Raw genomic sequence first — 12,858 nt, forward strand, 5'->3', positions numbered from 1 at the left:
GAACCGCACATTTGCCGCGCGCCGGAAGTGGCTGCGCGTCGGCAGCGCTCTCCGCTCGCGCATGCGTCCATACGCGACTTTGTGGCGAGCCAGCTAGGTTCTTGGGCCGTTGGGTTGGAACGGCAACTGGGAGAGGGCGCTTCTACCTTGGCTGTCCGGCCACGTCAGCAAGGGCAGGACTGCGGATCGCAACTGGGCTGCCCTCGACAGCAAAGAACTTCGCTTCTAAGTGGGAGGAGCCCCGTGGCTGACGAGGCCCCTGAGCGGGCGGTACTCGAGGACCGGTCTCTAGGCTACAGGAAACTCCTCCAAAAACTAGAGTGCACCTAGCACATTGTGACTTGGGTTTTAACTTTAGCGTCCCAGTTTTTGTCATTCATTTCATACAAATGAAGGAAGTTTCTAGATTCTTATTATCCTTGTTCTGCTTAAGACTTCCACAGTTCTCAATTCCAAACCAAGTATTCTACATTAGAGGAAGCATCAGCCCAAGGGTTTGTTGATTCCATCTATTTTTCCACTTTTCCCCATGTCCAGTTGTAGCCGCCAGGCAGGGATAAAACAAAATCAGTACTCTCAAATCTACAAAGGAGCATTATAAGCGTGAATCACTAACTCAAGAAAACAGCTAAAAGCGCCTGAGGTATAACTCCAAACATGGCAATAACTGTCAACAATACTAAAGAAACACACAAAACTTTAAGCAAATAATGTTTATTTTTTGTATTGATGATACACTTAATATATACGCGATTCAAGATACAAAATTCATTTACAAGAGTTCACACTTGATGAATGTATACACATTCCTAGAGAATATTTATCAATGCAAAGTTCTTTATTACACTGACCACAAAACCCAAATAGTCTTTAATTTTGTTATTTAGCAAACATCAACACAACATTTTATTTCCCATCCTCTAGTATTTAAGCGCCCTCAGTGACAGGCACTGTGTAACAGGAAAGCACATCGCAATGCCTACAGAATCTGCTCTGCAGAATCACAGTGTTTACTCTGAAATTCATGTAGTATAGAAGTGAAAGGCTCACATCCTGCATGACAAATTACACAAGGGTCAAGCGATCAACTCAAGAAAATGTTTAAGAACTTGTCAATATGTAAGGTCTCTAAAAATGTTAATTGTAACAGAAAAAAGCAGGGAATGACTGCTGGAAAGAAACAAAACAAAAGAGAAAACCTAAGAGAATGTATACTTTCACCAACTTAGAAACACCAACAGACAAGACTTTTACAGCAACACAAATGTTCAAGTCAAATGATACTGACAATATAATTGTCCCTTAATATTATAGTCTTCAAAATCTACCATTAACACATAAACTTTGCGAATCGAACAATTTACTGTATAACAGAGCTAGCTGATTGACAGGTTTATTCTAAAGTATTAAGTCACAATACCCCATTTTAATACAAATGAGCAAGACTGTCTCAAGGATGTAGGGATCTGTGAACAACTAGATAGACAACCGGTTAGCTTGGTTATGTGCACGACGGAGAGCACTCGGATAAGGATTGTTACATGAAAATTGTTGTGCTTCACCTCTTGAGAGCTAATAAATATAACTCTATAATCCCTACAGTGTTACAATTCTATAACATTTCAGTTACAGACAAGCACATTTTTAAAATAAAGTGTTTCATATTACTATAAAGTCAAGTATAGTTTCTGCTATGATTTCAACAAGTGCATTTCTGACTAACATAATGTAGACAATAGATTCACCATAATTTTTAGGGTAAAGAAGATCAAACAACTTTAAAAAATTCTTGCTTGATTAAATTAACTTTAGTGATACTTTGAATAAAGCTAACTGACAGTTAAATGGAAACTGCTCAGAAAGTATCAAAGTTCTGTGACATTCTACTAATCTTCACAGCAAAGTAAAATAAAGGATGTCTAAGTACTTCGTGTGATTCAGTGACAAATGCAACTACTACTTATACTGGTGCCACAAAATGAGCATAACTTATCTGGGGAAATTCCTTCCCTTGTCATCTCTCCTAAGAACGTGCTAGGGCACTTATCTGCATTTCTTAGTATGTAGACCTTTCTGCCTCTATTGAAAAAATTCCATAACATACAGGACTCCAGCCGAAAAAAAAATAAAGCTTATTTTTGAAAAATAAAAAAGAAAAGTCTGAAAAACTAGTGATTATGTGGTGAAAAGAACACTTCTAGCAGCCGGGCGGTGGTGGCGCACGCCTTTAATCCCAGCACTTGGGAGGCAGAGGCAGGCGGATCTCTGTGAGTTCGAGACCAGCCTGGTCTACAGAGCTAGTTCCAGGACAGGCTCCAAAACCACAGAGAAACCTTGTCTCGAAAAAAAAAAAAAAAAAAAAAGAATGCTTCTAGGTAACTACAAAAGCCACAAAACCCAAGTTCTGAATTACTGTACTGAACCACACAATGTAATTTAATGAGAATTATTAAAAAAAATTCTCCAGGAAACAGTAACAAAACTTATTATGGTATGAAGCTTTAATTTTTTATCTGAAGATTTTAAATATACCACTGCACACTTTTAACTTAGGGAAAATCAATGGCATGCAAAAGAGGATGGGGGTTAAAATATTGAAAACATACCGTGGTGTTCGGAAATGTTTACTGCGGAAGGAGTAACATCATTTAACATTTTATAATGTTTATTTTTGGGGGGTGGGGAGTTTTGAGAGAGTTTCTCTGTGTAGCCCTGGTTGTCCTGGAACTAGCCTCCAAAAGCTACAGAGAAACCCTGTCTTGAAAAACCAAAACAAACAATCCAGAAAGGAACATTTTAAAATTATGAAATGGTATTACAGTTCTGAATAATTAACAGTGCTTAATAAAAATGTAACTATAGCTGGGCACTGGTGGCGCAAGCCTTTAATCCCAGCACTTAGGAGAAGGCAGAGGCAGCAGATCTCTGAGTTTGAGGCCAGCCTTGTCTACAAAGCGAGTTCCGGACCGTCACACAAAGAAATCCTGTCTCAAAAAATTTAACAGAAAAAAAAAAGTAATTGTATACTGATTTTCACCTATAAAAACATAGTTACAGAATTCCAAAGAAAATACTTCTTCTATAGTATCAAATTAGTTATACTTAATACATCTATGCTTTGGCTGGAGAGATGGCTCAGAGGTTATGAACACTGGCTGTTCTTCCAGAGGTCCAGAGTTCAATTCCCAGCAACCATATGGTGGCTCACAGCCATCTGTACTGAGTGCCCTCTTCTGGCCTGCAGGCACACATGCAGGCAGGACATTGTATACATAATAAATAAATAAAAAAAATACATTGATGCTTACCTAATCACATATTCTCCTGTATCACTACTTTCCTGTAGGCAGGCGTTTATCCCATACACAGATAAATTATTCTCCACTAAATACAAAGCATGTTGAAAATTAACTTCTGTGTTCAGAGAACTCAGGGAAAATGAGACTAACAGAGATTTATGTTTGGAAGGTTTAGTCTAAGGATGATAAATCACCTTTTTATTTTCATTACATTAAGTGGTCCCAGTACTCAGGAAAGACTCAGAGTTGACTGTGTATACAATATCAGCTCACACGTATTCAAGAGAATGTGGGGAAAAGGGTTGGTTTTCTCAACAATTTGTATTTTATTCAACTGCAAAGTTATCAGCTTGGGCTGGAGAGATGGCTCAGTGGTTAAGAGCATTGTCTGCTCTTCCAAAGGTCCTGAGTTCAATTCCCAGTAACCACATGGTGGCTCACAACCATCTGTAATGAGGTCTGGCGCCCTCTTCTGGCCTGCAGGCATACAGACAGAACATTTTATAAATAAAAAAATAAATATTAAAAAACAACAACAACAAAGTTATCAGCTTTGTAACTGTTTGGGACAAAACAGGCACAACATCAACCTTACTTTCTATGCTTAATATATATATATAAAGTGTATGCATGTTTTGCCTGCATGTATGTCTATGCATCACAGAGGCCAGAAGAGGCTGTCAGATGTCCTAGAACTAAAGATTGTGAGCAGCCAAGTGTGTACTAAGAATGACATTTAGGTCCTGTAAGAGGCCTCTTAGCCGGGCATGATGTGGTGCACGACTTTAATCTCAGCACTCAGGAGGCTGAGGCTGGAGGAACTCTGTGAGTTCAAGGTCAGCTTAGTCTATATAGTAAGCTCTAGGACAGCCAGTACTACATAGAGAGTCTGCCTCCAAAAAGCAAAACAAAAACAAACAACAAGAACCAAAAAAGTGCTCTTAACTGCTGAGCCATCCCACCAGCCCCTAGTTTCATGAAGTTTAAACGACACATGATCTGCCACCTGCTAAAAGGTTTGGACGCTTAACCAACGTGAGAGCCTGTGAACATTTTTTTTAAAGGATTTCTCAGAAATAACACATTAATGCATCTTAATATATTTTAAGAAAAAGATAACCAAGAGTATAATTGAAAAGTATTATGACTAACTAGCTGCTTTATTTTAGAAGTGGTAGAATTGACTTGAATTAACTTTTTAATGTAATAATAATAAGAGAGATTTGTTTATTTGAAGAATGGAGTAGAAAGCTGTCTTGCAGTTAGAGTTTACAATGCAGAAATAACTCTACTCTTCTCAGTGAATGTACAGAAGTGTGTTTAGATACCCTTTATATTCATTCATGCAGACACTCTGCTGATCCCCAACATTCACAGTCTGGCATTGTACACGTTTTCTATAATTTTACGGTCTTCAACACTATTATCCCAAGTCTTTCTGTTAGGATATTTGAGACAGGGTCTCCTGTAGCCCACAACTTCCTATGCAGCAGAAGCTGGCCTTGAACTCGATTAGGATCTCCTTCTCCCTAGTACTGGGATTACAGATGCACTTTTGTCACACACCGTGCTTAATTGAGAGCCTCTCAGGCACTTCATATTAAGAAATCTACTTCTAGTGTGAATGTATGGTCAAAATATAGAGGAAGCAAGGTGGTGGGCAGAGGCAGGCAGCTCTCTGAGTTAGAGGTCAGCCAGGGCTACAGAGAGAAACCCTGTCTCAAACCAAACCAAATACAAATAAAAATATAAAGCAAAAGTATTTCCAGAGATCTCAGCAATGAAAGTGGAGGCACTGAATTTGCTGGAAGCATTTTTTCAGATGAACAGACTCACCTTTGATATGCAATACCAAAAAAAAAAGTCTACTTAAGCAGACACCGCTACAGACACACACAAATCAACAACCCAGCTCCCCTCTGCCCAGCCTACCGAGGTTTGGCCTTCTTTAGCGAATGCCCCTTCTTCTGCCTCAGAGACACATATAGAATGATTATATTGATGGGAAAAAATTCAAAAATTAAAAATTAGCATCAGATATTGAATGGCTTAAAAGTCATTTCCTATTTCTAACAGCTCCTAAAGTCCTAATATAAACAATCTTCTACTCAGTAGTAACACTCAAATATGGGCTTAAAAAAAATAAAGGACTAGTAAAGATTAAGATCCCGCTGGTGTCTCAGTTCACAAACTTAGGTTTTCAGGTTTCTAGAAATTTATCAATTTAAATTGAAGTTGGCAAATGAATTTAAAGCTGAGAATAGGCAGTCTTTTCTTAACATCTTCATATCCTAATTTCAACTCCAAAGGAGCCCATCTTATCCCAACACAAGCCCCTTAAAATTGAGGCTTGTGAATGAGATCCAGCCACAACCTAATTATAGTAGCATGAACAATGCCACTCTGATGTCCTCACAGAACTAAAATAAATTCAGCCCACAATGGGTATGGGTATATAATATACACACACTGTATATAACTGCATACCAAGATATTTACAGATATATATATATATACACATATACAAAAAGTTTAGAGAGATTGCATTTAGCATCACAAAAATATACACATGCCATTAAAAATAAGGATTTCAAATAAATAAGTTCAAAAAAGAGCCCTAAACCTAAATACTCTTTGAATTCTCCAAAAATAAACAAGAGAACAGAAATCACTCCCAAATTACCAGGAAACTCAAGGCATTCAGATTCATAGTCTTATACTCACACAGGGTGGACAGATGATTCTGGAGGGGCCAAGTTTCCAGACACTGGCACCTTAATGTATCTCTAGTCCAGAACATTCTCTGGTTATTGGGGTGATTACATGTCTCCATGGATAAGTGAGACTTTTCAACTATCTTGAAGCCTTTGCTCAGACACAGACAGACTGGACTTGAACGCTAGAGAAGGGTCTGTAACTGCCTCAGGAGTCTGACTTGGACTTCTCCCTGGACATTAATGAGATTCAGTACCATTACCCAGATAAGGGAATTCTACTGCATGTCAGAGGAGAAAAAAAAAAATCAAATTCCACACCCAAACCCCAAGTCAGGAAAACCTCAAGATCAAATTACACCTCAATTCCAAAACTGTGAAACATTTCAACTTTGTTAAAAAATATAAAGGGCACAATCAATTCTGTGCTTTGAAAGGTCCCGAGAGCACCACTTCCTAGGAAGGAAATATTTACACAAAGATATACCCTGACTGAAATCAAAGAAAGGAACATCTGATTTTATAATTGATAAAAATGTGTTGAGGTGAATGATTCACCGGCATGAATATCCACTGTACCGGGAATTACACACAGGGCTTGGCAAATGCCAGGTAAGGATGATTGAGCCTCATCCTAATGGGTTTCAACAGCCAATACATGAGAATCTTAATTTTTATATTAATATAGCTCTAAAATTTTCCCTCTTGTTCATGACAGAAAGAAGCCTGAGCTAGGGGAGAGGGGGCTGAGATGAGATCGTGTTCTTGTAGCTCTATCACTGGATAACGAGCAGCTTCTAACACCTCAGCTTTCTCTTCTATAAAACAGGACGGTGACTGCCTTGTGTAAGAAATGTATGGAGACAAAGAAAGTCCTATTGTGCTTCACTTTGCTTTGTGTGTAACAGGTCTCTCGCACCCATCTCTTTGATGCTTTTTAGTTGGTTTACAGTGATTCTTTTTTTGTTTGTATTTCAAGACAGGTTCTCTATGTAGTCCTGGCTGTCCTGGGACTTGCTCTGTAGACCAGGATGTCCTTGGATCTCAAAATCTGCCTTCCTTTGCTTCCTGAGTGCTGGATTAAAGGTGCGTGCCACCACCGCCTGGTGTTTGCAGTGATTTTTAAGAGATTGGCAATATAGGCTGAGTGGTGGTGGTGCACGCCTTTAATCCCAGCACTTGGGAGACAGAGGCAGGTGGATCTCTGTGAGTTAGCGGCCAGCCTGGTCTACAGAGAGAGTGCCAGGACAGGCACCAAAGCTAGAGAAACCCTGCCTCAAAGAGAGAGAGAGAGAGAGGAAACTTTACTAGAATCTATAGCGAGATTTGTGCAATTTGACTAAAAAAAATGTTGCTTCTTCAGCTTTGCTGTTTTTAGTTCCAATATTTAAGTTTTCATAAATTCTAAGATTAAACAGAGCTTATGTACACGCAAATCTGTTTTTGCGATGGGGTCTGATGTAGCCCAGGCTGGTCTAAAGCTCACTCTTTACGGCTAGGGTGGCCTTGAACTCCTGATGCCCTGCCTCTAAGTGCTGGGAATGGAAGCCAGGGGTGTGTGCACTCTACGCAAGGCTCTACTACTACGCCACAATCTTTGTCTTCAAGGCAAGGATCTTTAAGTCTTCTCTGCTTGCATTCCAAGTGCCATAAAGAAAGTGTGGTGCACAGCAGCTGTACAATACATGTTTTTTTTTAAAGCACAGATTAAAAAAAGCTTTAAGTTTCTTACTGCAGATTTGCTCTCAAGAGATTCAATTATTATTGAGAAGAACTTCTGCTATACTCTAGGTTAGCCCTGACCTTGTAACCCTCCTGCTTTAGCCTCCTGTGTACTGGGATTATAGACACACATCACCACATCCAGTTCAAAATTGTTTCTAGTATTTTTCTTTGTTTGTGAATTTTTTTTCCTCCCTAGTTATGGAGACCAAGCTCAGAATTTCTCAGTATTTGCTAAACACTGACACTACAGCCTTAGTTCTGGTCTACTTAGATCTTTAGCCACCAGTCAGGAACTGCATTACTGATAGTTTAAGGGCCCTTGCTATAATAATCTATATTTACACTGTGATCTCTAAGACACACATATTTCTGATCATGGAAGGTCTGATTTTTCCAGGACAGTCTCTTTAAGCAAGTCTTAAAGCAGCTAAGTAGGACCTATAACTTTTTTTTTTCTTAAAAAATCTTATTAAACACAATACAAAAAGGATGTTATAGTGCCAAAAATACACAAATCAACTTTTCTGGAATGGGGAGGAAATCAACATATTTGGAACCAAGGCTCCAAACTGCAGAGTCACAGACAAGAATAGGACCTTGGGTTAGTGACTGTATTCTATACAGAAGAGCGCTAAAAAGCAGACACATGAAGTTATTTGTCAAAGGGCATCATGCTAGTTACTAAACAAGCCAGGATCAGAACTCAGACCTTGGTTTTGAATCTAGTGGTTCTTATTTTTAGCAGAAAAGGATTAAACACAGGACAGGGAACAGTAAAGTATGTGCTGTAAGCACAGCACTTAAGGAAACTGGACCAGAGGCCAGGCAGCTAATGAACATCTATTGCTATAGTCCAGGAGAAGAGTTAGGAGAGGAAAACCATGATATATTATGGTTTATTTGAGACAGGGTTTCTCTGTATTGTAGTTTTGGCTGTCCTGGAACTTTCTCTGTAGACCAGGCTGGCCTTGAACTCACAGAGATCCGCCTGCCTCTACCTCCCAAGTGCTAGGGTTAATGGTGTGTGCCACCCCCGCCCACAAAGTAGACTTTTTAAAAAGAAAAACCAACACCTGGAAAGGCTCTATCCAGAGAGTAACTTTTTCTAAGCTTTTAAAAATACTGAATGAAAGAACAAAGCAACAATTTTAAAAAGAAATGAACTATCCCAAGCTCCCAACCTAACCATAACCCGGAGTTCACGTACTCAGTGTGCTGGAGCTGAAAGAGCTACAATCTACACTCAAGTGATGCTCTAGGGGAGAGGAGGGAACCAGGTTAAAACACCTCATAACCATTTCCTCAGGGACACAGGAAAGATGTGCTGAAAAGAGCTACCTCATTTCTCCAGGAACTGCCAGGATTAGACCATGAACCTACACAGAAAATAGGGAGAAGGTCTTGTGATTCTTGCATTTCTGAGTTTAAATGCCATACAACCCAAAGAAGCCAAGATGGAAGGAATCTTCACAGCTAGTACCTTTGAGATTATGAAGGAGATGGAGGGGAAGAACACATAAAAACCTTTACATTACATACTGAGTCCTATTTAAAATAATAATAAAAACTTGCATATTAATATAAAATTAAGAAAACACAAAGTTTTAATATCTTATTTCCAAATTGTCAAAGCAAAATTAAAATGAACTCATGATTTACTTTCCTAACGCCCAGTTATTCTCAACTCACACTAATAGTATCTCTGACACAGATGCCTTGGAAACTCGAATATGAAAAGGAACTAGAAACTGTGCAGTGACTATACCAATGAATAAATCAAGACACTATTTAAAGCCAAATACTGTCAATGAAGTCTATGTAGAAATCCTACTGGACACAGTGCAAGATTATGAAACCAACAACTTGATTTTTGGTTGAAATATTTAAAAGTATTTTCCTTTGTATTTCCAGCATTCACGACCATAAAGAAAATAAAATATACAAACAAATCTCATGATAATAGTATTCACATTCTAAGTAAGGTCTGTCAACCTCAAAGTTCCAATTGAAGATTTAATTTCCAGATGTAAATCAGCCCTAAACAGATTCTAAAAATCTGACAACATTGATGAAATTCATCAATCGCAAGAAATCCCTTTGTCCATCATTTTCCTACCTATCAGCATGGAGTGAGAAGAAACTCTACAGAAGGGCGTGGCTCTTGACTTTCAGTAGTCCATGTAGCCAGTTTCACCACTATGGACAGTTAGATATTTCTCAAATCCAGACATTTAAATGTCCAAGTATAACTTCTGGATTGTCCTCATTATGTAAAAAAAATAAACAATTTTTTCTTCTTAGGGAGGCAATAGTACCTATATGAATGTAGGATTAGATGTTGGAGGTAAGTATATAATGTCAAAACCAAAAATAAAAATTTCAAGATTGAGACTTTAAAAGACTTGAAACATTATGTTTTAAAAGTTACCCTAAAAGTTTGAACTTTTTTCAGTTTGTTTTTAAAATGGTGGTTCCTAAGTTTACAAATAAAATCTGAGTAACGGTCTCTGTCATCACATAAAAACTGCACCGTTTAAACCTGTGGAAGATGAAAGAAGTTAAACAAGAGGGTTTTAATAGTCGTCCATGGGATTCTCAAAGAAGATATTGCGAACATCCAGAATGGAGGCCAATTCTAAAATATGCTTCTGAAGGTGAGGGTTCTCCACAGTCTCATCCCTTGGTAGTTGCGGATAGGATTCTGGGTAATTCCGAGTTTCCTGGCAAATAAGGAAAGTCATGTGTCAAAGTCTTATGGGAGGAAACTACCCAGTCTGACAGTATTAAGGAGTAGTTAAATGTTATTATTACTAATATATGTGTTTTTGGTGGTTTGGAACTTTGTTAACTTTTAGACAGAATTTTGCTATACCTCTAACACATGACAATGTTCAAGTCGGCCTCCTGAGAGCATGATCATATGTGGTTTCTGGGCTGAATTACTAGCAAGGGACAATTGTAACCTCTCACAGCTTCATATGGGTGAGCCCAATATATCTGCACACTGAATTATTTCACAATTATTTGTTAACCTCTATGACTGACAGGACCAATACTCTATATCATCAAAAAATCCATACAAATCCTGAGGGATCCACACATAGAATTAAAAAAAAAAAACCAAAAAACAACAAACCACTCATTTCATGAATAAAAAATGCTGCAGTAGAAATCAAAATGAGTGAAAAGGCAAAATCTAAAATAAAAACTCCTAGAAGAAAACAGAGAAAACCTTTGTAAGCTTAGAACGGATAAGATTTCTTAGGAACCTGAAGAAAAAAAGAGAACCTGATCTCCTGAACATTTCAAGCCTTTGTTACTGTTAAAAAACATGGGGGCTGGAGAGATGGCTCAGAGGTTAAGAGCATTGCCTCCTCTTCCAAAGGTTCAATTCCCAGCAACCACATGGTGGCTCACAACCATCTGTAATGGGGTCTGGTGCCCTCTTCTGGTCTGCAGCATACACACAGACAGAATATTGTATACATAATAAATAAATAAATATTTAAAAAAACAAAAAACAAACAAACAGGGCTAGAGAGATGGCTCAGAGGTTAAGGACACTGCCTGTTCTTCCAGAGGACCTGGGTTCAAGTCCCAGCACCCAGATCGCTGTTCATAACTGTTCTGTAGACCTGGTTCCAGGGGATCTGATATCTTCACACCAATTCACATAAAGTTTAAAAAAATAAAAAAGGAAAAAGAAGTTTATAAAACAAAGAACAACCACAAAAACAACTAGCAAACTCAAGACAGCTGGCAAGCAGATGGAAAGATATTTAGCACCATTGCTTGTGAGTAAAATGGAGATTGGAATCACCTGGTTAGAATGTAGGTCTGATGGCACCCAGTGCATCTAGGTATACAAGCAACTTTCATACTTTATCATGGGAGTGTTAATAACCTGCTTTGAGAAAAGGTTTGGCAGTTTCTTGATGTGGGATTCCCCTCTGTATGCTGTGAATTGTGAATATCATTGGTTAATAAACTGTCTTGAGTCTCTGATAGAGTAGAACAGAGTTAGGCGGGGAAAACTAAACTGAATGCTGGGAGAAAGAAGGGCAGAGTTGGAGAGAAGCCATGTATCCAGTAAACCACAGTCACATGGTGATTCACAGATTAATGGAGATGGGTTAAATTAAGATGTAAGAGTTAGCCAATAAGAAGCTAGAGCTAATGGGCCAAGCAGTGACTTAATTAATACAGTTTTCGTGTCATTATTCTTTGTCTGAGCTGCTGGGCGGCTGGGCAACAAACACCTCCCTACAACAGTTTCTAGAAATGTAGCACACAACTTCCTGCCAATCAAAAAGTGGGAGGGGCAAGTGGTCCTGAAGTGGAAGACATTCTACAAAGGTGACTCACACTGAAGTCAAACAGTCATGAAAGAAAGACACTAGATTGTGTCAGTGGAGAGGACAAAGAAATAGGAACAGAGGCAGTGATGTCTGAGTTTCCTAATGATTATCTTTGCAGAGATCAAAAAATGAAAACATACTGTGTTGCCACACAAGACAAAAAACTAAGTTGCTGACCAAACGCTGCCTACTGCTGAGCCATCATAAAACAAGACACTTTTATGGGGGCTGGTGAGATGGCTCAGTGGTTAAGAGCACTGACTGTTCTTCCAGAGGACCTAAGTTCAATTCCCAGCAATCACATGTAATGAGATCTAGTGCCCTCTTCTCTTGTGCAGGCAGAACACTGTATAATAAATAAATCTAAAACAAAAAAACCCCACAAGACACTTTTTATTAAGATAAAGTCTTTTCTGTATGTGGTGAAATTACAAAAAAATAAAAATAAAAAATCCAAATCTGTGTGTGAAGACTCCCACGAGCTCTTCTACTTATATTGAAGGGTTTCTCTCATTAGCTAATGACTTGCAACTGCCCAGGTGATCACTGACAGTAGAATAATGGATTACTACTCAGCAGTAAAAAGAACTAAGTGGCGCTAGAGGCACAGCTCAGTGCTCCACTTGCTGCTCTTGCAGAGGACCTAGGCTTGGTTCTGAATACCCACATGGTGGCTCAAAACCATCCAAAACTCCAGTTCCAGGGGATCTGGTGATATCTTCTTCTTTTTTTTTTTTTTTTTTATTTTTTTGGTTTTTTGAG

General features: G+C 38.7%; 1 protein-coding gene across 4 annotated transcripts in view; it reads right to left on the reverse strand.

The window, feature by feature from the left end:
• Window positions 1-8,745: 8,745 nt before the first annotated feature.
• The window catches only part of Scai (suppressor of cancer cell invasion), a 144,994-nt gene continuing 140,881 nt past the window's right edge, over window positions 8,746-12,858 (reverse strand). For all 4 annotated transcript variants that reach the window (XM_026777341.1, XM_026777337.1, XM_005345959.2 and 1 more), the window contains one exon: window positions 8,746-10,458. In XM_026777341.1, the coding sequence (XP_026633142.1) occupies window positions 10,312-10,458 (147 nt within the window). In that variant the 3' untranslated portion in view covers window positions 8,746-10,311. The remainder of the gene's footprint in view (window positions 10,459-12,858) is intronic.

This window comes from Microtus ochrogaster, chromosome 4, assembly GCF_000317375.1.
Source record: "Microtus ochrogaster isolate Prairie Vole_2 chromosome 4, MicOch1.0, whole genome shotgun sequence".
NCBI classification, from domain to species: Eukaryota; Metazoa; Chordata; class Mammalia; order Rodentia; family Cricetidae; genus Microtus; species Microtus ochrogaster.